The sequence below is a fragment of the Erpetoichthys calabaricus genome, chromosome 18, assembly GCF_900747795.2.
Source record: "Erpetoichthys calabaricus chromosome 18, fErpCal1.3, whole genome shotgun sequence".
NCBI classification, from domain to species: Eukaryota; Metazoa; Chordata; class Cladistia; order Polypteriformes; family Polypteridae; genus Erpetoichthys; species Erpetoichthys calabaricus.
Genome location: NC_041411.2, coordinates 4,263,366 through 4,288,976, shown reverse-complemented (window position 1 = coordinate 4,288,976; position 25,611 = coordinate 4,263,366). Strand labels below are relative to the sequence as shown.

At 40.9% G+C, this 25,611-nt stretch overlaps 1 protein-coding gene across 1 annotated transcript in view; it reads right to left on the bottom strand.

Annotated features, from left to right (window-relative positions):
• tbc1d10ab (TBC1 domain family, member 10Ab) overlaps positions 1 to 22,702 on the bottom strand; it is a 72,350-nt gene extending 49,648 nt beyond the window's left edge. Inside the window, exon 1 of the mRNA XM_028824237.2 lies at positions 22,138 to 22,702. Coding sequence (XP_028680070.1) covers positions 22,138 to 22,322 — 185 coding nt within the window. The 5' untranslated portion in view covers positions 22,323 to 22,702. The remainder of the gene's footprint in view (positions 1 to 22,137) is intronic.
• Positions 22,703 to 25,611: the final 2,909 nt, after the last annotated feature.

The following is a 25,611-nucleotide window of genomic DNA, read 5'->3' as shown; positions in this document are numbered from 1 at the left end:
TGCATGTCTTTGGACTGTGGGAGGAAACCCACACAGACACGGGGAGAACATACAAACTCCACGCAGGGAGAACACGGGGAACTTAAAACTGGCAGTACAATAAACAAACAAAAAAAAAGTAATTCAGCAAAATGTATGCTGTGGTTACTGACAACTTTATTTTATCATCATAACAAAGCCAGTTGCATGGAAATCTGATTTGGTGAAGCTCACACACAAAATCTCAAAACAATCAAACAGTCCCGAGAGATGAGTAACCTCCAACTCACAACTGCCTTGAGACAACCTGTTTAACATAAACGCGGTTGGCCCTATTCATCGGATTAGTGTCGATGACTCTTGAGGTCAATGCATTAAATCTGTGCATCTCGCAGCTTATGGTTAAGTGCCATGACCAAATCTGCAAGTCCTGGGCTTGACTGACGTAACTGTACACTGTAACATATAATCATTTCCTGTACTTAGTTTTATCAGGTTGACAGCACCAGACTCAAAATTTAAACTGCTTCTGCATAGGGTCATTTCACTGCCAAGCTTCACTGATAACCTTGGACAGGAGGTAAACAGAGTTCAAATTTGTACGGATTTAGATACTCCAACACAGGAAGCAAACTGTATTGGTGAGGGGAACTACATCAGAATTAGGCGATATTAAAAGTGGCATCCATCAGGGTCCAGTGCTGGGGACTGCTCTTAATATACAGAATGATCTGGATATGAATATAATCAATAAGATGATTATATCTGCAAATACCACCAAACTAGGTGAAAGTGCAGATAATGGAGAATCAGATAAAATGTTCCACAGTTACACAGGCTTGGGTAGATTTGCAGCAAATGAAATTTAATATAAGTAAATGTTAAAAATGACAACAGACACAGAGCACATGTGCACTAAGAGTTAAATATTTACTGTGTTGTTCATTTTCTAACAGCTGCTTTGGTTACTTAATTGCACATTTTTCTCCAACTCTAATCTAATTGATGCTTACATGTTGTCCTGGTCTCTGTTCCAGCTATCTGGTCAGTTAGCGTGTCTGTAAAGAAGCGCAGCCCATTTCCTCCTTAAATGCATCACTTTAGGCAAATTTTGGTTTCTCTTCTGGATTCAAATTAATTTGATTATTTTGAATATCTCATTTAAGACATCAAATCTTCATTATATACAACTGCAGTTACCAATTAGACACTGTTGAAATACGGTTAACAAAATTTGGACTTTAATTTAAGTTCACAATTTAGTTAAAATGGCTTGAATATGCCCTACCATTAATGCAACTACATACAGAAACAATCTGGACAAGAGGATCATCAATAAGCTGGTTAAATGTGCAGATGATACCAAACTGGGTGAAAGGGCAGATAATGGAAATAAATCAGCTAAACTGTTACAGACGCTCATGGGCTGAATATACCAGCTTGTATTACACGTAAGAAGTAAAACTGAAAGACTTAATACACAATATGAGGTCTGAAACTTGAAAGTACCCCTTATGAGAAGGACCTGGGAGTCACAGTAGATGCATCACTACCTGCATCCATAGAGTTGGCACAAGTGATTGAGCAGACAAATAGGATGTCAGGTTAAGTATTACTAGATGTGGAGTACAAGACAAATGAGGTTAAGTGTGAGCTTCAAATTGCACTGGTGAAGCCTCCCCTGGAGTACTGTGTGCAGTTTTGGCCTCCATATGACATTGCAGCTCTAGAGAAAACCCAGAGAAGAGTATTTTTCTTCATGCAAAGAGCCACAGACATGGGGGAATAGATTACCAAGTACTGTGGAGGAGAGTAGGATGTGATGGACAATTAGGACAATCTAAGTGAATAGAAACAGAGAGGGAGGGCTTGCTGGGTGAATAACCGGTTTTCATCACAATTGTTCTCATGTTCTGAAAAAAGAAAAAAAAAAAAAATCACCACCAATGAACTGGTTGAGCCAGTATGAGATTATGTTGTGTGCGTGCCAGAAAATGAGCTCCATATAATGAAAGTTTTAAAACAAGTATCCTACAAACAATAGTCCTGATGTCAGGATGTGCCTTAACATCCACAACAAAAGGCCTGCACAAACTACAGCACCTGCCTATTGTATTCTATTTTAACACACATCAGAACTCCAATTCAAAGCCTTACCACCCAAACTTTATACGTCACTGAGAGTAGAAAAAAATCAGTACAGAGTAAAAGACAGTCACAGATTGGATTTAACACAACATTTTATATTTGGCAGAGGGCACTACACCAGTATGGCTCCAATTCCAAGAGCCAGATACGAAGAAAAAAAAATTATTAATGCTGCTGTGGTTTCTCAAACCCCAAAAGGGACAATCACTCTTCTTTCACCCTGTACAACACTCCTGTGAGGGGAACACCTGGTGCCCTTTTGGGAGGAATGGGGGCCTGGGCCAAACGCCACAGTACTCCGATTGCTTGGTGGATAACTGAGAAAGCAGAAAAAACATTATTAACTGTAATGATTATAAGTATCCATCTATCCATCCATTATCCAACTTGCTATATCCTAACTGCAGGGTTGGGGGGGTCTGCTGGAGCCAATCCCAGCCAACACAGGGCACAAGGCAGGAAGCAGACCCCAGGCAGGGGCTAGCCCACCGCAGATGAGTATAAGTATTTAACTCACAAAATACCAATGACTGTATTTTGTATTAATCATGCTGCAGAGAACTATATGATTTTATACTTCTATATGATTTGATCTGCATTTAGGTAGGAGAGGAATTGTGTTTATGCACAGAATATGAGACTGATTTAATTCTTCTATGTGAAAGTGCTAACCTCTTGATATTAACAGAACACTCTGTGATATTATAAATAAATGTGATCGTTTTCTTCTCTCTTGCTTAAAAATAAGACAAAATTGTCATTTATGAATTAATAAATAAAGATTATTAATCTAATCAAACAAATATAATCTAATGAAGATATTAAAGTTATATGAATGTAATCTCTTTATAACTAATGCAATGAACTTTAAGAAAACTGCTGAAAATGGGTTTGTGTGTGTGTACTGAGAGGTCACAGTCTTTAGATAATGTAGGCGCCTGGTACTGCTTTGTTTTTCTGTACTCCTAAATGTCATAAATTAAAGATGTAACCCTAATTTATGTATGACCTCAAAATGAACAGTTATGTTTTTTTCTGTTCTCTCTTTGGCTAATGAATAAGTAGGTAATATAAAGAGGATTTTTTTCTTTTAAGCAAGACTGTCTGTTCTGACCAGCCAGGGGGGTTCCAGTCTCTTCGGAGGCATGGGGGGGCAGTCTCACAATCTCTCTAACTCACCAAGAAAAAAGAAATTACTTTTAATTTTAAATTGGTGTTTATCTCGTAGTTTTCCGACTTCAGCGCTCACATAACCAATGTTTCATTACATTTATAATATTCACAATGTTTCCAACAACTAGATATTTTTACATTATTTATTGCTTCATTCCTGACCAACCTGAAGCAACATTTCAATTTCAATGAAACAAAGGATAAGCAGTTTCTTTCAACACTTTGCAATTCAGAAGTGATTATCACGTTACTCAGAATTTATTACAGAAGCAGGCTTCAAAACCCCCGTCCGACCACTTAGATTATGAGCTTTAAGTTGGGTGGTAGTGATAAAGAAGGTATCAGCTAGCAGGTGGATGGAAAGCCAGTACTGACATGGGGCAGGGAAAAAAACGGCACATTGGTTAGATGGCCACCTACCCCACATGGTGGTCAGAACAGGCCCTGAGGTTTCAATCCACTCTTAAAAGTTAAAGGTGCCAGAGTGGTTCTTCAGAGCAATGCCATAGAGAAACCCTATTTTTGGTTCCTAACGCAACCGCATGGAGGTTCTAGAAAGATCCTTTACATATTAAGATCTGTAACAGGCTTCACACAGTAAATCGATGGTAACAGGTTTGTGAAATACCAATGACTCAGGCTGCATACAATAACAAAGGCCAAGTCCAGACTTTCTTAATCTGTTGGTGCCCTGCTAGCTAACCTACCAAACATTAAAGATTTCAGTTCTTTCTTTCCCTACATGTTAGGATGTTTTTCAAAGCACAAAAAAGCAACTTCATACACAAAGAACTCAACCCAGAATGAAGTGGTGCTTTGTCAAGCAAAGGTTCAGCAAGGAGCCACACAGCCCAGTGAAGAAGCATGAAGTGTCATCAAAGCAGCAGCATATTTAAGAGTGTCTGTTTATTTTTACCCTCGTGTACAAATATTCTCCCCCTTGGTGTAGCCTGTCCTTAATAAAACCCCTTTTCTTTCATCTCTTTAGTCTTGCGTCTTGTTATGCTGGGATCGCTGAAATCCTTGACGCTATCGCATCTGCCCTCCACAATAATCATGTCGATTAATTCATTCAATATTGGACACATTATAAAATAAAAATGTTTTACATTATATATCCCCATTTGTTTCTCATCTGTGAAAGACCATGAACTTGAGATCTTACTCATCACTGAGGCTCTCCTGAGCCTCTGACTAATTTGTTCCAATCCTTCAATAAGCTGACCATCAACACTAAACTGTTTGCAATGGGATGACAATAATGTTCTGAGGTTTATCAGGTAAGGAAGACAAAAGTGTCAAGGTTAAGTTAGTTAGCGTCACTAATCAAGGCTCCAGAGAGCGAGAACAGGTTGCACGTTGATTAGCACATGCTGGTAGGAATTGCGCTGTACTCTGCACACGTGACACGAAGTACTCTATAAATTATAGGTTCTCCTACCTCAACATAATCTTCATATGGTTAAGATTTGACAAGAACCCTGCCATATGCTATTGTGTTGAAACGGTCGTGTCTGCTCCCCAGTTAGTCTTGGCACAAGCTCATGGGGCACCTGGAAAGCTGGCAAATATTGTTTGTACCACATAATGTGCTAAGCTTAAAAGGCATCGGAAGAGTAAGGGAATTAAAAATCGCTAACTTTTTCGGTTATGGTTTGATGTGGAAAGGGAGTTTGTGAGCAAAGAACTGCTTCCCCTCCTCCAACTAAAACAACCACGTTTGGAAGCTGGCAGCACTTCAATAAAATGTGAAAGGCCATGGGGTTTCACTTCACTCTGGACAAAAAGTAAAAAGGAAACAAAACAGCAGTACACAGAGCTCTATACGGACCTCACACTGGGGGCAAAGGAAAACATGAAATTAAGAAAAAACATTAAGCAGGCAGAACATTGTCATCGGTTGCCTTTTCTGTTCACATTCCAGTGTGTTATGTCACCTAAGGTAAGGAGCCCCATGACCTACAAATCTCATAGTTGCTTTCTGAAAGCTTCCTTACACCAGACAGCTTTAAAAATGTCCCAAACAAGCATGGAGAGGTGTGAAGGCCTCACTGAGGTAATCCTGTCCAACACGTAACAATCATAATATATTGCATGTTATGTTTCAATGCCCTTGCCAGCAGCGTCAGCGTTTCCGAGGGAGCCAGCGACCGTCAACAGATTTAATATACAAATAAGATTAAAGATTACCACAGCTGGTTATGACGGACTAGTAGTTCAAGTAGCACAACGGGACGGCATCAGGAAGTGAGCAAGACGAGGGCAGCTGCACGGGTGTCAAACAGGAGTAACTTGCTGTTCTAACATAGGAGAGTGTGCAGCTTCCAAATGACTTAAAAAATTAAACTAATCAGTAAGGATGACTGTCAACTAAAAACATGGCCGTGACAGAACATTAAGATAGTGCTAACACTTGGACAAGAAATTCTATGGCTTGCATCAGTCTGTGTCTGGAATGCCTGAGGAAGGAGGACTATTTAAACGACTGCTAGAGTTGTATTTGGTAAGTGTGGCACATTCTGTAACTGGGCAGTCCTCATGGGAATTGACTTACTGCCTTCCATATGTAAACCTTCCGACAAGTTATTTCACAATCACCTTCCGAGCATTCTGTGATTTTGTAAGAATTTTTTTATGTAAGCTTATTTCAGTGCAATGAAGTTGAGGATTAGAACACACAACGCATCAGCCGTATCTTCGCTAGCATGATCTGTTGGCAACAGGTTAATTCAACAAGCACATCACAGCCAACATTAACGGGCTGTTTCACACAAAATAATCCTCGTGGCTCAAAGAAAACAAGTGGCACGGTGGTTATGGCTTTGGACTTCAAAACCTGAGGATGTGGGTTCAAATCCCACCCTGAGCAAGTCACTTCACCTGCCTGTGCTCCAACTGGAAAAAGAAAAGAAGGGCAACCAATTGTACCGCAAATGTTGTAAGTCGCTTTTGATAAAGGCGTCAGCCAAATAAATAAATAAATGAAAAAAAAAATAAACACACCTGTAAAAATCATCTCTTTATAATAAAAAAAAATCTTGGAAGGGAGACTAGGGAGACAAGACGTGATCTTCTCGGAAGACAATTTGACGTCCAGTGAGAGACACTTTAACGTCACGCGAGACAAGGCAGTGAGACAATACAATACAGTTTGCAATGGGCTTTAACAGACCCTGCCTCTTGACAGCCTCCCAGCCATGACTCTCTAAGAAGACAAGGAAAAACTCCCAAAAAAACCCAGTAGGGAAAAAATGGAAGACACCTCAGGAAAGGCCGTTCAAAGAGAGACCCCTTTCCAGGTAGGCTGGGCGTGCAGTGGGTGTCAAAAGAAGAGGGTCAATACAATACACAGAACAGAACAAATTCTCAATACAGTATATATATATTTTTAAAAATATTAAATAAATAAAAATATTTAAAACAAGTCCATGGACAGCTAACCTAGCAGTTGTTGCAATGCTTTTGGCAGACACGCTTCATGTGCTCCCAGCCCTTAAAACAACGACAAGCAGAACATGCAGCTCAGCAGCAGATGATCCGAACGCTTCTCCTTAGCATGCGTTCAGCCAAACCCCTGCCTTCATAGCACGAGCGGCAGAGACGCAAAGTGGCAAAAGGACAGCTACTGTACAGGCTTTTAAATGATCGACATGCAGAGCGACAAGCAGAATACTCAGCTCGCCAGCAGCAGCAACAAGCCAGCAGATGATCCAACCGCTTCTCCTTAGTGTGCGTTCAGCCGGCCCCCGCCTTCACAATGAAAGCAGCGTTATACGTCTTGCAAGAAAGAGATTTAACCAAGCCCGGGGCCGGAAATAAAGGACAAGTACAGTATTGTTTTTACAGAAGTTTTAAAGTAAAAGTGAAAATAATGCATATGTAACAATTCCCATGAAAATAATCTCTTTAAATTGTATATTCGGTACACCAAACTCGGGGAAGGGCGAGCAAAGCACCCTAGTGATACTAAATATTACATTCCCAAGACAGACACAAATACAGCACTATTTAATTTATATGTGTCTAACTTCTGACTCCAAAGCATTCCACCAGACTTAAGTATTAGGAAAAGTTACGATCAGAAACAATGTCAGTTTCTCAAATGCCATGAGTATGACAAACTGAAATCCTTTACTAAGTTTAACACCACCTGTCCTTTTTACATAAAAAAACATCTACGCTTTGAAACATACTGTGGGTTAAATTTCTAACGGCAAGCATAAGAAAAAAAAGAAGTTTCACATCTTTAATTATCACCACACAGTGTATCACGTAGTTCAGGTGTATCAAGAGGGAGGGAAGCAGAAAGAGAAGCTGTGTGTGTGTGTGTGTGTGTGTGTGTGTGTGTGTGTGTGTGGGGTCTGAAGGTCCGTCTCGTATCTGTTTCATTTCTTATTAAAACAGTCATAAAAATTCAGACCACAACAAGAGATTAAGAAGGGTTACAACTTGTGTTATCAAATCAAAGAAGGGGCATAAGCTCAATGTTACAGATAGAAACCTATGCCAGTCAAAGAAATGCAGCTGAAAATACAATAAAGAAGAGAAACCCACTTGGAAGAGCAAGTAGGAATGGAGGAAAATAAAAAAAAAGTCAAGACTGATAACATCTGGAAGATATGCAAAATGGATTAGCTCGTGTGCACAGAGTAGTTCTAGGAGGGTTGTCACCTGCATATCCAGGTGGGCTCAGCAGATGTCTGTATCCACAGCCAGAAGCCAAAAATAATACAAAGTGTAAGTGAAAAACAACATGTGGCTGCTGCTTTAACTCATGTGTGTCCATTCCTTGGCGTTTCACATTTATCCAGTCTGTTGTGTAAATCAAACAACGTTTATTTTGTAAGTAATGGATTTCCACAGTTAAAACATGAACCTTTAAGACAGACATGGTAAGAAAACTGATTTTCCACAGCTTTAATCATTCCTACACACAAACTTAAAATACTTCCTACTTCCCACTAAACCCTGAAGCCCAGCACTCTTTCTTAAAGAAACAATACCCCATTAAAATGGAATCATTATCTAGCACTATTCTTAATGAATAAACTACAAAAACAAAACTCACACACAAATATAATACAAATTTTTTTTACTCTGATCCCTGACAGTACAGGCAAAGACAGAGGGGGCCACTGCATTGATTGTAATTTGGACAGCTTTGTGAGAATAGCTGGGAAATTATGTGCAATTAAGCTAACTTTTACACATTACAACAAGCGCAGTAAAAGGTTAGCACAGTTACTGATGCAGGCCCATCCCTAGAGTTAAAGGGAACGTTTTATTCAGACAGGCTAAGACATGATGGAAGAATTAGCATGAGTGGGTAAACAAAGTAGGTTTACGGACAAGAAACTATTGAGCCGTTTCTCCAAATCTCGATAAACATCCCAGAGCAGGTCAGCTTACATGAACAAGTAGGAAATGACAGGCATGTTGAGAAGCAGAACACAAAAGGGCCAAAGATGAGGGGGCTTAAGTGCACTCTCCTTCTCTAAGAAGCGGTCCAAAAAGAGAGTCTTTAGCTGTTACAAAGAGGATAAAAGGTTTGTGGGTATCAAATAGTAATGGTTAAACTGCTCAAAAAATGGAGGAAATTAAACAGGGGGGAAAAATGCAAGAAATGTATTAATAGTTTTAGACAATGAGTTTTGGGATCCAAATTTGAAGCTAATTATTTATTTTATTGCCGTGAATTTTCAAACTATGACTGATTTGCCTATGGTATTTATTTACTTTCACATGGGACTCCTGTTCCTATTCTGGTGTTCTTTACATCAGTTGGCTGCCAAAATGAGTTTAAATTTTGCGCCACCCACATGGCTTATTATGCAGTATGGAATCAGTGTGAAAACTCAGAAACAATCATGCACGGAGATTCACTTAAGGTGACCCCAGGCTTCAGCTGAAGGGAGAACCTCTTGCAGCCTATCCAGGAATATTGTCAAAAAGCCAAGGAGTTTGCGCACAGTGAGGCAAAGGCGAGGTTCTGCTCATGACAGGATGATACAATACTCAGATAAGAACTGTACACTGCAAAGGGTCTCAATGAATATCATTCAACCGATTCTTCTTTAACAATGTCTATGTATCCCCATGTCAGTGGGTCTACCCTTATGATTATATTCCTTTTCTGTCTGACACATTATTTAATTACTGTTACTACCTCTCTAAAACATATCCCTAATAACTACTCCTTGATTAGCAACAAATACCAACCATTAATCAAAATATTCAAGAGGAAAGAGTGTGTATCTTTATATTGTATAGAATCTGTATACATACACATATACATCTGTCACAAGAAATAAAACAGCAGCACCTTTGGAAGAGCAAAATATGAAATCTTCAGCATTGACTCACAGTTAGCTGTGCATATTACTTATTAATAAAATTCTAAGCTATTTGCTTGTCAAACAACCAAAAACAACTGAAATAATTTCCACTAAATTGCCCACCTATGTTGCCATTTGTCCAATTTAAAGTAGAGACTTGTACTACATTACATTTTCAGGACAGGGGTCCTAACAGGTGAGGGGCAACCTAAAAAACACTGCAGAAACAAGGGACTACAATCCCCATCTGTCAGCAGGAGTGCACAGATGATATGGACCTCCCATCAACTCCAGCTTTTCTACCAGCCAAAGGAAGATTTCACCTTAGACCGTTGTGCAAAGAGTTTTCTTCTCAACCCATCTGGATAACAAAATCATTATCTCATAAGAATACAGCGTTTGTATAAGATATATGCTTTTTTGTCTTATCATGGATTGTGTTCGACAATGAAGAATTTTCAACAGACCATTTCTTGACATGTATTTATATCCACGCAATGTCAGGTACTTCAGCTAATATAAGTATACATGGATAAATCTACCAGAAGGAATCCATTTGGAGTACTGTAATACAATAAGATAAATAACAGAGGAGGGCAATGTAGTGATCCAAGTCCCAAGGTCAGTGGAGCACCCCATGGTGACAGAGTGCAGTGGTACCTTGAGATACGAGTTTAATTTGTTCCGTGACCGAGCTCGTAAGTCAAAATGCTTGTATCTCAAATCAATTTTCCCCATTGAAATGAGATTAATTCGTGCCAGCCACCCAAAAAACACCCCAATTTTTTGTTAAATGTTTTCAACATAAGAAAAATATATTTATAATTAACAAATATTGTATACAAACAAAATAAAACCTAATACATAAAAGAGAATCTAAAGAAATAAACAGATATTGACGGAGCCCATTAGCGTATTGTATTATTTTTTTCTTTCACTTCACTTTTGCTTAACTTAATTTCCTTCTTCACTAGTTTTTTTCTTTTTGGCCACACTTTCGTCACTTTCATTCGCAGGGCGCTTCAATAGAAACCTGTCCAAGGAGCTTTGCTTCTTCCTCCCCTTTAGAATGTTTCTGAAATGAGTTAGCCAAGTGTCATTCAATAATGCTGCTGCATGACCAGTTGCAACTTTTTCAGGGTGTTTCTTTTCAATAAAGTCCCACATTGCCAACACTTCCTTTATCTCACTTGAAGAGATAACCTCCTCCTCCTCCTCTGCGATACCAAACTCCTGCAGAACCTCCGTATGTTGCTGCGTTTGTAGTTCTGTTAACTCCTCCATTGTCCGTTCCTCAGAATATGCGGCGACAAGCTCTTTGATGGTTCGTATCTCGAATTTTGGCCCGTAACTCAAGCCAAAGAAATCGACCAAGTGACGGCTCATATCTCAAAAAACTCTTATGTTGGGGCACTCGTATCTCAAGGTACCACTGTATAGTGAAGGTCACACCACTGCTGCCATCAGTAGGTGGTGCACAAAGTGTTTTTGTTTCTACATGATAAACATGACACTCTAAAATGTGGCAATGTATAATTATCAGAGTTTCAGCAGGGTCATTTAATGGACTTTTGTGAAGTAAGCTAAACCAAGGATGTGTCTACAGTGCATCAGCATTATCCCCTGACAGAGAAGTGGTTCTGGACAGCTAGACATAAAAATACATGTGCATACCAAAGCACCATCAAAATGGACTCATCAGAGACATTGTCAAACCAGAACTGCCCATATGGATCATATGCAATTGTTTTTCTGAAGATGAATTGCACCCTCATGTTTTCCTCACCCGACATCTTTAGTGATGAAAGCAGACCCGGTCGGCAAATGGGTGAGAGTCACGTACATGTTCATCAGAGACCTGGAGAGCAGGTAAATTCACACTGTATACACCAGTGATACAAAGCGTTAATACCAGGCATAATGCTGAAGGGTGCCATCTTCTACAGTGCTTACTCAAACAAGGCATGGTGGAGACACTAGACAGTGCTACTTATGTGATAGATACCATCTAGCCAGTCCTGATCCTGCTTTTGTGCAAAAAGTGAGATGTCCTCCCGAGTACAAAATGCCTGGCCCCATTCCAACCACACAACTCACCATGCTCTAGTAGCTGTTTACCAACTTCCCTGGACAGTAGACTCAAGAGAGCTCTCCTTGATTAAGGACATATGGGACTGCAATAGACAGGTCACCACTGGCAAAGAACCTCAGCAGGTCAAAAGGCCATGGCCTGATGTTAACGGGAGGACATTCATCATCTGTGGGAGTGTTTACAAGCCAGGCCAGCATTGCAGAATCAGGAGGTTACACCCTGTAATAATGCGAGTATGCTGTGGCATGTAACACTATGCACTAAACAAGCCAAGCTGTACCACCCTGTGTGTGTGTGTGTGTGAGACATCACGTTCTTAACACATTCAGAATGATTCTCCCACTTCTGTGGTGTGATGCCTACGCAAGTGTTACTTTTTATTTTCTACTAGTATATTTTTTGAGAGCCTGAGAGTCAAAATGGTGATGGTAAAAAGGAATTATAAATGATACATTGCCAAACTTTATTATCCTTACAACGTGCTGCATTTAGCACACAACTACGGTTAGTTTCAGTATTCTTAGTTCTTCCTTCTAGAACAGTGTTTCCCAAACTGGGTCCTGTGGCCCCCCCTGCGACTGCAGGTTTTGTTCCCACCAGATTCCTAATCAGTGACAACACCTGATAACACTGATCTCATTTAATTAGCTGGTATTATTTTTCTTTTATTCTACATTCAGAAAAGCACAGCAGCATGATTTTTACATAAATAAGACATTTAGAAATATTTCTGCTTTTGCTGTAGATTTAAACGCTTAACTCTCTTTTGTTGATTTCATTATACTTTGTCCTTTCTCTGTGCAGTTTTGCCCCATTCATTGTATCTTAGAGATACACGATATATCGGGAACTGTATTGTTATCGGCCAATGTTGACTAAAAATGACGACATCGAAATCGGTCAGATATGTACGTTTTAACCGATATAATTCAGGTTTGTCAACAAGAATGCCCTTTATATGACCCAAATCATTATGCATCAAGCTTTCAACATCACAAGTTTTTATTAATGGCTGTGGTTGGTACAGGTGGTTGTCCTGTTTTTCTTTACCACAAATCTGGTCAACCTAATAATAATTTATTATTTTTTTATTATAATATAGGTAAACGTTTGTAAACTTTTTTTTTTTCAGCTGAATAACTATCGCAGTGAGCCCCCTATCTCCAGAAATAATTGCGCCCTCCAGTATTGGAAAAGCAATGCAGCCTGTTTCCCAACCTTGACCAAGGCAGTGATCAAGTACCTATCGGCACCTTATACCAGTGTAGACAGTGAACGCCTTTTTTCAGCTGTATCAAATATAGTAAATGAAAAGAGAAACGGGCTTGCTGGTGAAAAGGCAGAAATGCTTCTTTTTGTTACGAAAAACCTACCACTTGTACTTTTAAAGAAGCCAACTTAAGCCTAGGGTTACTGGTCTCATTGTACCCTTTTTTAGTTTTACTTAAATTAATACATGTCCGATTATAGCACAATGAATATGCATTCATTTTGTTGTTAATATACCCAATGCCATGTTATGTAATGGCATGGTGTCTTGATGTGACACCACTTGTCTAAACTTATCATGACTTACAAACCTGAGCGCACATTAAGATCTGAAGATGCCGGTCTGCTTATGATTCCAAGGATTAATAAAATAACAGTGGGAGGTCGAGCTTTTAGTTACAGGACCCCTAAACTGTGGAGTGGTCTGCCTGCTACTATAAGAGATGCCCCTTCGGTCTCAGCTTTTAAATCCCAGCTGAAGACTCACGACTTCAGTTTAGCACACCCTGACTAGAGCTGCTGATTAACTGTACAGAATGCATCTCTGTTGTTAGTCATTAGCACTTAAACATAAGTAACATGACAGTTAGAATTGGACACTAACCCTCACCTATTCTGTTTCTCTTCTCGGTATTCAAATATGGCACTTGGTGCCACGGCCCACCTGCCAAGTTGTTTTACCTGCCTAAGGTAAAGTCATCCCGGATTAAGGATCGCAGGAATTGTGGGAAAGAGGGGTCCTGTTATCGGATTAGAACTATTTCAGCTGTGGAATGGCCAAATGGGGGAGGCAGTTTGATGAATGAGGTCTCCGGGACTCTAAACAAATCCAAATCATATTATGTGATATCATCTACTGTTAAATTCTGCTCTGTACTTGTACATTTTTCATTTTTATACTGTATTGAGGATTTGTTCTGTTCTGTGTATTGTATTGACCCCCTTCTTTTGACACCCACTGCACGCCCAACCTTCCTGGAAAGGGGTCTCTCTCTGAACTGCCTTTCCTGAGGTTTCTTCCATTTTTTCCCTACAAGGTTTTTTTTGGGAGTTTTTCCTTGTCTTCTTAGAGAGTCGAGACTGGGGGGCTGTCAACAGGCAGGGTCTGTTAAAGCCCATTGCGGCACTTCTTGTGTGATTTTGGGCTGTACAAAAATAAATTGTATTGTATGTGCTTAAGTTACTCAGAATGTGTATGTAAAGTAGATTTTTGTACATGACCTGGAGTATTTTTTCTATAGAGATGAGCCATATCTTGCTCTTTTTCCCCCCGCATAAAGTACTGGCTGCTTATATAGCAAAGAAGTACATAAAATTCAGCAAGTTAATAAAAAGTGAATCTGTTTTACATGCTACTGTTGTTTCTTTGATAATGCATAATATATTTTCAGCATACCTGAAACATTCATACCTGAAGTAAATAAAAAAAAATAAGTATATATCGGTTATCGGTATTGGCAAAGATGGACAAAACATATTGGTTATCGGTACCACCCAGAATTTCCGTATCGGTGCATCACTAATCTTAATAATGACAATTTAAAATGAGCAGAGCAGACACGCTGGCAAACAACATGGAATAATCAAAGGCTACAGTTACTTTAGAGTCAGACCCACTAATTAGTAAATAATGGATTAATTAAACAATTACAAGACCTAGAAAAGTAGAATGAAAATCGAGAGAAAAATATTGTTAAAAAGAAAAAAAATACATTATTCCTATATAACTGCTTGGTACATTTTAATATTTTTAGCAAACTTAGTTTTCTAATTTCTATATTGTTCCCTAAATACAGAACTTGGGAAATATATAAGGGTTACAATTAAAAACAGAAGCTGGTTGGAACAAAAACCTGCAGCCACAGGGGTTCCCCAGGACCGAGTTTGGGAAACGCTGTTCTAGAACAAAGAACCCCAACTTGCAGTAAGTGAGGAAGATGCAAGATTAAAGAAAAAAATGTAATGAGAAAGGAATAAAACCCAGACTTTTTGGTTCAAAGGCAAGCATAGTAATCATCATACCACCATCACAGCCCGTGAGGTACTGATAATCTGTCGATTGATCACACTCTACTATTTCATCCCACACGCACTGATCGATGGACAAAAGTTACACGTCAAAAAACCTAACCCATGTCAAGAAAGATCTGAGTGTCAAACTTCACATCTGTGGTTTGATGAACAAAGATAGTGGCTTATAACCAGAATTCTATCGCAGCATCCAAACGGTAGTACATAAGAGGAGACACACGAGCAGAAAATAACTGCCAAAACCAAACCACTGGTTTAACGTTGGACTCCACAATTTGGCTGCTGGGAAGTGGGGGTGTGTATTAGCATCGGGTAAATGGCTACTTCAGTGACTGTCTATGTTCCAAATCCTACAGATGCCAACTGAGGTCCTGAGAAGCACTGCACAGCTGCTCTAGCTGGGAGACAAAGGCCCCCATTGTGTATAAAGCAGTTTGAGGATGACACCCCAGAATGTACAACAGTTGGCTGCCTTTTGTGAGGAGGCATGAAAATCATATTGCTGCACAGTCAAGCTGCCTACTTGAGCAGCAGCAAAAACGATAAGTTTGAACGGTCAACCACAGCCCTCACGAGGCACGCACCATGTTATGGAGTACAGAAAATCCGGAGGCTTTCAACCTAACTCATTCTTGATGACAAAAAGATGACACCGGGATACCTGATAACAGCAAGGATGAGTAATGTAATGTCAGCCATGAATCACACTGCCAGCCTCAAATGTTCGCCAATGCACCATGGAGGGTGACTTACACCATAACAGAACAAAGGGGCAATGAAAGCCTCTCATGTAGCTCAATGCAACTCATGTGATGCTACTCACCCGGAAGACACAGACCCCTAAACAAAAACTTTAATCAAACAACCTCCAGTTAAGGCCATGTCACGTTAAACGACTTTTCCAAGTGATTGTCAGTCGTAGCCTTCACTTGCATAATCTGAGTTTGAGGTAGTCGGTGGTGTAAGGTGACATGTCCAGTGACTCACTCCAATTAATCCACGATGAACCCCTCAGACAGGTTTGATTTTCTCTTTAGTTGTACGGGCAGCTCTGTGTGCAAGCAAATGCATGTAACACAGCGATGCGGACTAAAGAGCGTGTATGTTCCAAACCTCTTAAACAGAAGAGTTTTATGTACCAGGACAGAACAGAAAAAGTATATAAAAAATAGGGGCTAAGACTGCAGCTCTACTACCCATACCTGCCATCCCTTCTTACAGCACCAGCTCCATCAGGCAGCACATTCTCAGAAACCTTGATGTTTTGTCTGATTCATCACTTAATTTTGAGCTGCACATTAGGTACATCCATCTTCCAAACTACTGAATCTGAACACAGGGTCACGGGGGTCTGTTGGAGCCAATCCCAGCCAACACGGGGCTGAAGGTAGGAATTAATCCCAGGCAGGGCGCCAACCCACTGCAGGACACACACACACACACACACACACACACACACACACAGACCAAGCAAGCACACAAACAAGGGACAATTAAGAATCACCAATGCACCTAACCTGCATGTCTTTGGACTGTGGGAGGAAACCCATGCAGACGCGGGTAGAAAATGCAAACTCCACGCAGGGAGGACCCAGGAAGCGAACCCGGGTCTTCTTACTGCGCCATCATACCACACACACACATTAGGTCTCTGTCCAAAATTTCATTCTCTCTCCTCCATCACATTGTCCATTTTTGTCCTTTAATGATGCTCAGACTCTGGTTCATTGTTTCATAATGTCTCGTATTGATTACTGTAATTCCCTCTTCATCGGCCTCCCTGCAAAATCTGTACAGCGGCTACAGTACATTCAGAACTCCGCAGCCACACAAAGCACTTTGCTCACATCTCCCCTGCTCTCTCACAACTCCACTGGTTACCTGTTCCATTAAGTATTAAATTCAAGATTCTGCTTCGCACTAGTGCCGGAAGGTATACCGGTTCATACTGAACACGTTTTTTTATTTTTGTGATATGGATTTTTCTTATACCGCAACACTGGTTTCAATAGCCTAAACAACGTTTGGAACGTGGCGCAACGGGAAACTGTTTAAGGGGGGTCCTTTTTCACTGCTACACCGCTAAACACGCATGCAACAGAGTACGTGCATTAGTGGAGGTATTGAGCAGTGAAAATGGACAGAGAACATTCCGAAACTGAAGTTGAAGCAGTTGATAAAGTCAAAAAATGGTGACACAGAAGAACTTTTGCGGAAAAAAGGAGCCGTGTATATTTTAGGTAGAATGCCCAGAGGGGACTGGGTGGTCTCGTGGCCTGGAGCCCATACAGATTTTATTTTTTTCTCCAGCCGTCTGGAGTTTCTTTTTGTTTTTTCTGTCCTCCCTGGCCATCGGACCTTACTCTTATTCTATGTTAACTAATGTTGTCTTATTTTAATCTTACTTTGTCGTTTATTTTTCTTTTCTTCATTATGTAAAGCACTTTGAGCTACTTTTTTGTATGAAAATGTGCTATATAAATAAATGTTGTTGTTGTCTGCAGATACTTTGGTTTTAAAAAGTCAGATGTGGATCAAATAACTATTTACTGCAATTGCTGTCAAGCTAAAGTTGTCAACACGAGCAATTTGCTGCACCACCTTAGCCGCAAACATGCTTTGGAGTACCATGAATGTATGAAATAAGATTGGCACCCTCCACGTCCTCAGGTGAAACTGAAAAAGCGAGAGGACACTCGAGTCAGACGTGTTTGCTAGAGGTACTGCCTACGACAAAGATCGAGATAACCAACGCCATTACAATCCATACAGCTAACGTGACAGTGGACAGAGACTGTTAACATTAACAGAAAGTGTAGGTGGTTTACAAAAAATAATTACTATTTATTCCTTTTCTAAGACATGTTCAGTGCAATACAACTTTTGACAAGCACCTCTGGATATTTTACTAAGTCTAAATGCCTCTTTGGATGGTAGAAAATACGTTGTTAAAATGATAGTTTAAGTTGTTTGCAAAATTTGTTCAATAAAAAGGTTCTATATTTTGACTGCAACTGTCATGCAATGTGATTCCTTCTCTTCATTAGTGTCACCCCCTTGAAAACTATCACTTCATGGGGACATGCCAACCTGTAGTAATACTTGTGTGCACATTAAAATGTCTTTTTGTACAATGTGCAATTCTCATGACAGTGGAATAGGTTATTCTTAGCCAGTAATTACAGTGGAAAATGTGGTTAACATCCACTCCTGCATGGGAAAAAAAATAATGTCAAATACCGTCAAACCGAGATAATTTTGAAAAATACCATGATACAGAATTTTAGTCATACTGCCCAGCACTACTTTGCACCTTCAAAGCCCTACATAACCTTTGCCCCTCTCTACCTCACTCAGCTCCGTACACTCCTTGTCGCTCTCTCAGGTCCTCAAGCAGTCGTCTCCTTACTGTCCCCACACACCAGACTCTCCACCCTGGGAGGGCAGGCTGGTCCTTCAGTGTTATGGCCCCTCAACTCTGGGGGACTCTTTCTCAGTCTCTCCAAGTTTGCTCCTCTTTCTCCCCCTTTAAATCTCAACTCAGAACCTTCCCCTTCGACAATCTTTTGTTTTGTCTTCTGGTGTCCCAAAATTCACGCAAGATTTGAATTTGGCGCCATTTCTGCGGTGAAGTGTTGCCAACGAAAAAAAAAAAAGACAGCGTGACAGCTCACAGTTCAGGGTTACTAAAAATGGAGCGCTACACGAAAGAACAATGCGTTTTCATTGTTGAGCAATATTTTAAAAATAATGAAGGTTTGGCAGCTTGGTTCGGAATTTTCGTACAAAATATGGTCGGAATAGTGATTTAACTTCATCAACTGTAAAGAGATTAATTAAAAAATTCAGGGAGACTGGATCAATTAGTGATCTTAGACACTCTGGCCGTCCAACACAAAACATCGAAGCAGTTCGTGAGAGTGTTGCTGAGAGTCCAGGAACATCAATTCGGCACCATGGTCAAGAATTGAACATTTCCAGAAGCTCTCTACAGCTTATTCTCATGAAAGATTTGAATCTTCATGCTTACAAAGTTCAATTGAGTCAAGAACTTAAGTCTACTGACTATGCACAGTGAAGAGAGCGTTGAATGGATTTTGGAACAACAACAAGTGAATGCCGATTTTTCTAACAAAATCATCTTCAGCGATGAGGCTCATTTTCATATTAATGGCTTCGTTAATCGTAAAAATTGTTGCATTTGGGGTTCCGAAAATACACGAGTGATTGTTGTGAAACAAATGCATCCACAACGTGTCACTGTTTGGTGCAGATTCTGGGCTGGAGGCATCATCTTACCAATCTTCTTCAAAAATGCGGCTGGTCAGGCAATAACAGTTAATGGTGCTCGCTATCGCGACATGATAATCCAGCTTTTTGTGCCTCAATTGCAAGATATGGATGTGGACGACATGTGGTTTCAACAAGACGGTGCCACATGCCATACAGCCAGAGAAACAATTCAATTACTGCACAAGTCATCTCCTGGTCGTGTAATTTCCCCTTTTGGTGATCAGAATTGGCCGCCCAGATCATGCGATTTAACGCCGTTGGACTTTTTTCTTTGGGGTTTTTTGAAGTCTAAGGTTTATGCCATCAAGCCCACGACCACCCACGCCTTGAAGGAGGAAATTGAGCGCTGTATCAACTAAATTCAGCCACATTTATGCAAAACGGTCATGGAAAATTTCGACAAAAGACTGCGTATGTGCCAGCAAAGCCGTGGAGGCCATTTACCCGCTATGCTATTCCATACATAACCTTATACTGTATACTTTATGAATCAATTACAAATTTACAATTTGTAATTAAAAACCTGTGTTCTCTTTCAAAATTACTTCCTGCATGAATTCTGGGACACCCTTATATATGTAAAGTGACTTTGGGTTTACGAAAGGCGCTCTATAAATGCAACTTATTATTATTATCAGCTGTCACAGCATGTGGTGGAAGGTAGACACTCAGCCTCCACATATGACGAGCTCAGCAATTTTCAGTTGTTGAAAATGACACGAGTCCAATGAGGAGATCAGCAACTACAGTCGGACAGGCCTAACAACTAGAAGTTGCACAATGTGACAATGGATTTAGATGACATTCCTCACGATTTTCAGGCAAAGCCTTCACTTACATACTCTTACCGAGGGGGAGGCACTTAGTGCCACACTCACGTGAGTGCTAGTCGTCTAGTCTGAAAGCTGCACCCTTACAGCTAGGAGAAATGAAGATGGTGGGCCTAGACGACAAACACTCAAGGGTAGGCCCTGTGTGCATGAGAGCCAATAACCCATGAACGCTCATCCAGAAGTACAATGTACATAACTCTGTTAACAGGAATACGGAAGCTGGAATGCGCTGGATCTCACAAACAGAAGAGAAGCTCATCTGTCTGATGTCCAGTGTTTTACATATCACAACTGAGATTGCAGCTTAACTTGCCATACCTGTTGACCCTTAGAAAAGCGCCAAGCTATTTTGGTTGACACAAATTCGCCATGCAGTCAGTCTTATTATACACTGACATGGTCCCGTTACAAGATCAGCCACTGCAGTCGGCAAGTCTAACACTGCCTTTGACTAGACGTCACGTAATGGGACATCAGGTTTAACGGCTGGTGAACAGATTGCCTCGGGTCCTGTCAAAATGAATGCACTGGTCAAGGCTTCTGGGAGGGCTGCCGAAGCCATCAGTGCATTCCTGGCTTACCATAATCTGATCCTATTCACTTACTGTAGTTTATGTCTTCAGCAAAAGACAACGTCCACCCATTTCCCAAATTTACTATATGCTGAGCCAGGACCAACAGGAAGCTGGTGCCTGTCCCAGCAAGAGTAGGGCATAAGGCAGGAACAATCCCTGGACAGGACGCACCAGTCTACAATCACTCAGACACTTGGGCCAATTTAGTATCCCAATCCACCTGAACTGCAGGTCTTTGGACGGTATGAGGAAAAGCAAAATAAGACATTCAAACCTTATTACTTTCCATTATCGGCCATGGCGATCTTCAAGCAAACAGAACCTTATCTCTGGGGGGGAAAAACAACTTTGAGGACAGTGCAGAAAAATAACAAGTGTGCTCAGGTCACAAAAGCAGGAAGCATTTCTTTGAACAGAGGATGTGGGTGACAACTTTGCAAAGGCCATGGCCACTCTGTCAAAGCGATGAACTGCTGGGGTTTGACTCTGCCCCAGAGAGGAGGACACCGTATGTGTAAATGGGACAGAGTGGCTACCTGCTGCCAGAATGTGCCAAAAATCCCAGCAAAGATGGAAGGAGCCGGGAATTTCAAACATCATGAAACAATAAGGCTTACAGTAACAAAAAGGAAAATTTTAAAATGCACAGCCTCTTTTGCTTTATAACCCTATTTGCGCATTTGCAAATGCAGTTAAAGTTGGGGAAACTTCAAATAACATACTAGAAAAATGGGCAGAGTCTTGAGAAAAGGGGGTAAGCAATGTGGGGAAATGCACCATGGATATGGTGGACGTGAAGAGAAGGACCAGAGATTAAGAGGAATGACCCTGGGGGGGCGGATGCTAGTGATGAAAGGGGGTATCAGGCATGGAGCTGGTGCAGGAGGGTTGGTCCAATACATCGACCCCACATGGAAACGGCTTAAGATTTCGAAGGCGACTCTTTGCAAATGCACGCTGAAGCACTAAGCCCTCTACTTTATCAACTCCTTTTACAAGACACAAGTTTAGTGGAGGACCTTTAAATATTAACTGTCAATTAAGAATGACATCCTTTTTTTAAAAAAAAAAAAAAAGAAAAAGAAAGCGTGCTTCATCTTCATCAGTTATTAAGCCAACCCCTCCTTCTCAGTCTTAACCCTGTCCTTTAACTTTAAAGAAATACAGTAACGACAACTGGATGCTCTTTAAAAGAAAGTGAAGCGCAGATCCTCAGCCAACACCAGGGACCCGTTCACACTGTGCGAGTTCGGGGGTCGCAGTCCAAGACTATCCCTTGTAATTTGGGGCAAACCGCGACTTCGGTCCAGAAACACACACGAACACATACAAGACTGGACAAAGCTAAAGCCCACTAATCTCCCAGCTTCAACAGAGCGAGTCTACGGGGGAATGAAAAAGGCACTCACGAGTCCTCGAGGCTCTGCTGCGCTCCGCCGATGAAGCCGTACTTGTCGGTGTGAGTGTCGGCGAAGCCGTTCTTCTCCGACTCGGAACCCATGGAGTTGCTGTCCTTGTCACTCGGGCTCTCCCGGGTTCCCTTCAGACTCGGCGACGGGCCGCTCCGTACCCCGTTCTCCTGGATCTTAGCCATGTCTCAAAAAGTCTGCTTCGGCGAAGCAGCGGCCCTAGTGAGCGCACCGCTCATGTTCACCGTCGCTATGGTGCGCCTTTTTACGGGTAGAAGGGCGTGAAATCTCAAAAAAAAAAAACAATCAAACGCTGGGGAAAAAAGTAGCGCGAGACCAAAAAAACACAAAACTCCAGGTAAGTCCAACTGCGAAGTTCAAGGTTGTAAAGAATTCCTGGTCGTGTGCTGCCTTTCGTATACGATATTTCACGTAATTCCACTCGTTTGCGAAGTCTCCAGAATGAGCGTGTCACTGCCACCGGACAGCGGAGCACTAAACACCGAGTCCGCGTCCAGTTCACCCGCCTTCCCCGAAACCGCGAGGCTCCGCAGTGGCAACGTGACGTAGAGAATTGGGCGGTACTTAGCATGGCGCATGCGCAGTCACTTGGCGTTGAAATGCCAGCCAGCGCGCTGCATTAATCCGTCTAATTTTTATTATGATCGCACAATAATGGTCTCTACATCCTGGGAACAATTTTGATTCACAGTAATTGTCAGTTGCAACAATTAATATGAACACTATTGCCTTGTAAATAGTTTCCTTATTTACATATGGAAACAAATATTCCGTTATGATTTTAATTTGAGGTCTCTCCTATCGGATTGCAATGCTGGACTAAAGGTGATACTGTATATAAAATGTCTTAATCCAGTTCTGAGGGGAGTGAGGCCTAACTGAGCTGCATTGGGTGCAAGGCAGGAATCAAATTTAAACGAAGTACCACCTGGAAGTCTTCTAAGTATTTTCATATTTTTATTATATGATTGTACTTTTTATTACTACATAAGAATGAGCAATTATTAGTTTGAGTAACTAATACTTATTAATTTAATAATTATTTTTAGTTTGAGTAACTGTGCGTAAATGAAGTACAATGAACACACTTAGGGGGTCTTGTTATTTTTTTAAGATTAAACAAATACATTCACCTAAACTAAATTCATTCTACAGTCCAAGCCTTTCGAAAATATTCAGACTCCTTGACGTGTTTTTACATGTTGTGATGCTGCAGCCTTGTGCTCATCTTTTCAATTCATTTTTTCTCCACATTAAGTAACACTCAATAACCCAGACTGACAACATGAAAACCAAATTTCAGGTATTTTTCAACTTTATTAATAATAAAAATCTGAAGTATCACACTGACACAGCTATTCTGACCCTTTGCTTTAGCTCAGGGGTATCCCATTGGATTGCTCATGGCTGAGATGTTTTTACACCTTGTTTGGAGCCCATCAGTGGTTAATTCAGCTGTTTGGACATGACTTGTAAAGGCACACGCCTGTCTTTCGAAGGTCCCTTAAGTAAGCGGAAAACCAAGATATGAGGTGAAATGATTTCCTTGCAGAGATTTGAGATCTGGAAAATTCTCCAGCATTGAAGGTTCCCAAAAGCACAGGGTCCTCTATAATTCTTAAATAGAAGAAATTTGGAACAACCCTGACTCTTCCTAAAAGCTGGCTGCGACATGTGCTGTCAGTCTGAGAGCCTGGCTCAGAGGCACTTGAAAGACGATGCCATTTGCTGTTCCGATGATATGGTGAGAACAGAAAGACCATGTGACGGACTGTTACTTCTGTTTGACTAATGTGTCTGGTTTCTCTGCCAAAAACAAGAAGTCAATTGAACATCCTAATCTGCCTTCAGCAATGAGACCCGTGCCACATGATGACAGTCTTCCAATTCCGAAACCACCAGAGGATTGGATCTTAGACAAACCAGATGAAGAAACTGCAATGCAGGGTACTGACAGTGACATTGACCCAGATTTTGAACCGTGCTCATCAGGTGATCCACATCTGATAACGCAGTCTGAATTGAACTATTTGGTCAGAGATTTGGGTCTGTCAAAGCAAAAGCCGAGCTGCTGGGTTTGAGACTGCAGGAATGGTGTTTGCTGTCACCAGGTACGAACATTTCTGTGTTTCGAGTCTGACATCATGATATAACCAAATGTTTTGCATAAGTTGACAGTCTCTGTTTCTGTTGTGACATTGAAGGATTGTTCTCGGCCTTGGGTTGTGATCACAACAGAAGGGTGGCGTCTTTTCATTGATTGTCAATGTTAAGCCTGAAAGCTGTTCTGCTACACAATGGCAACGTTTATCCTTCAGTACCTTTTTGGCTATGCAGCACACATGAAAGAAACGTATGAGAATATGGAGCTGTGGCTGAAGCACGTCCAGTAGAGCAGGTACAACTGGAATATCTGTGGAGATCTTTAAGTCATTGCTCTGTTACTAGGACTGCAGCTCGGCTATACAAAGTACTGTTGTCTCATCTGTCAATGGGACAGCCGTGCCAAAGAGTCGACAGAACTGGCCACTCCGTAAAAAGTTAGTTCTAGGACAAACAAATGTGGCAGGTGAATCGCTTGTCAACCCGGCAAAGATATTTTTGCCCCCTCTTCACATAAAAGTGGAACTTGACAAGAATTTGGTGAAAGCACTGAAAAAGGAATGCGAAGGTTTTCATTATTTAAGACAGATGTTCCCAAGAATAACTGACACCAAGATCAAAGAGGGCATTTTTGTTGGCCCCCAGATCAGACATGTTATGAGTGACCAACAGGTTGAAGAAGATGTGTTAGTTGGGCCTGGAAAGCTTTCAAAGACGTTGTCAATTTTCTGGGCAATTACAGAGCCCCAAACTCCATTCAGCTGGTAGACAAACTTCTCAAAGCATACAAGACAATGAAGTACAACATGTCACTCAAGTTTAATTTCCTCCACTCACACTTGGACTTCTTCGCCGTAAATCTCGGTGCTGTCAGTGACGAACACGGTGAAAGGTTTCACCAGGACATTGCTACGATGGAGAGACGATACCAGGGCAACTGGAATCTGTTAAGCCTTGCTGACTACTGTTGGACACTGCAACGTGATGCACCAGACATTGAATACAAAAGAAAATCAGGAGCAAAACACTTTTAATTCTGTTGAATTTAATAGCTTATGTGAAACATAAACGTGACTAAATACGTTACTGTCAGTAAACATTTCAATGTCTATTTCTCACAGTTCCTACGTGATGCAGTAAAACCAAAACTATATTTGTGCACACCCTGATAAACTGGGTTTATCAGAAGTCCTATGCAACTAAATGTGTACTTTTTCTGTATACAATATTTGTCTTTATTGTTTTGTTTTTATTATTGTTGGCAGGTTATGTATAGTAATGGTTAAGGCTTTGGACTTTACATCCCAAGGTTGTGGGTTCAAATCCTACTACCGACACTGTGTGACGCTG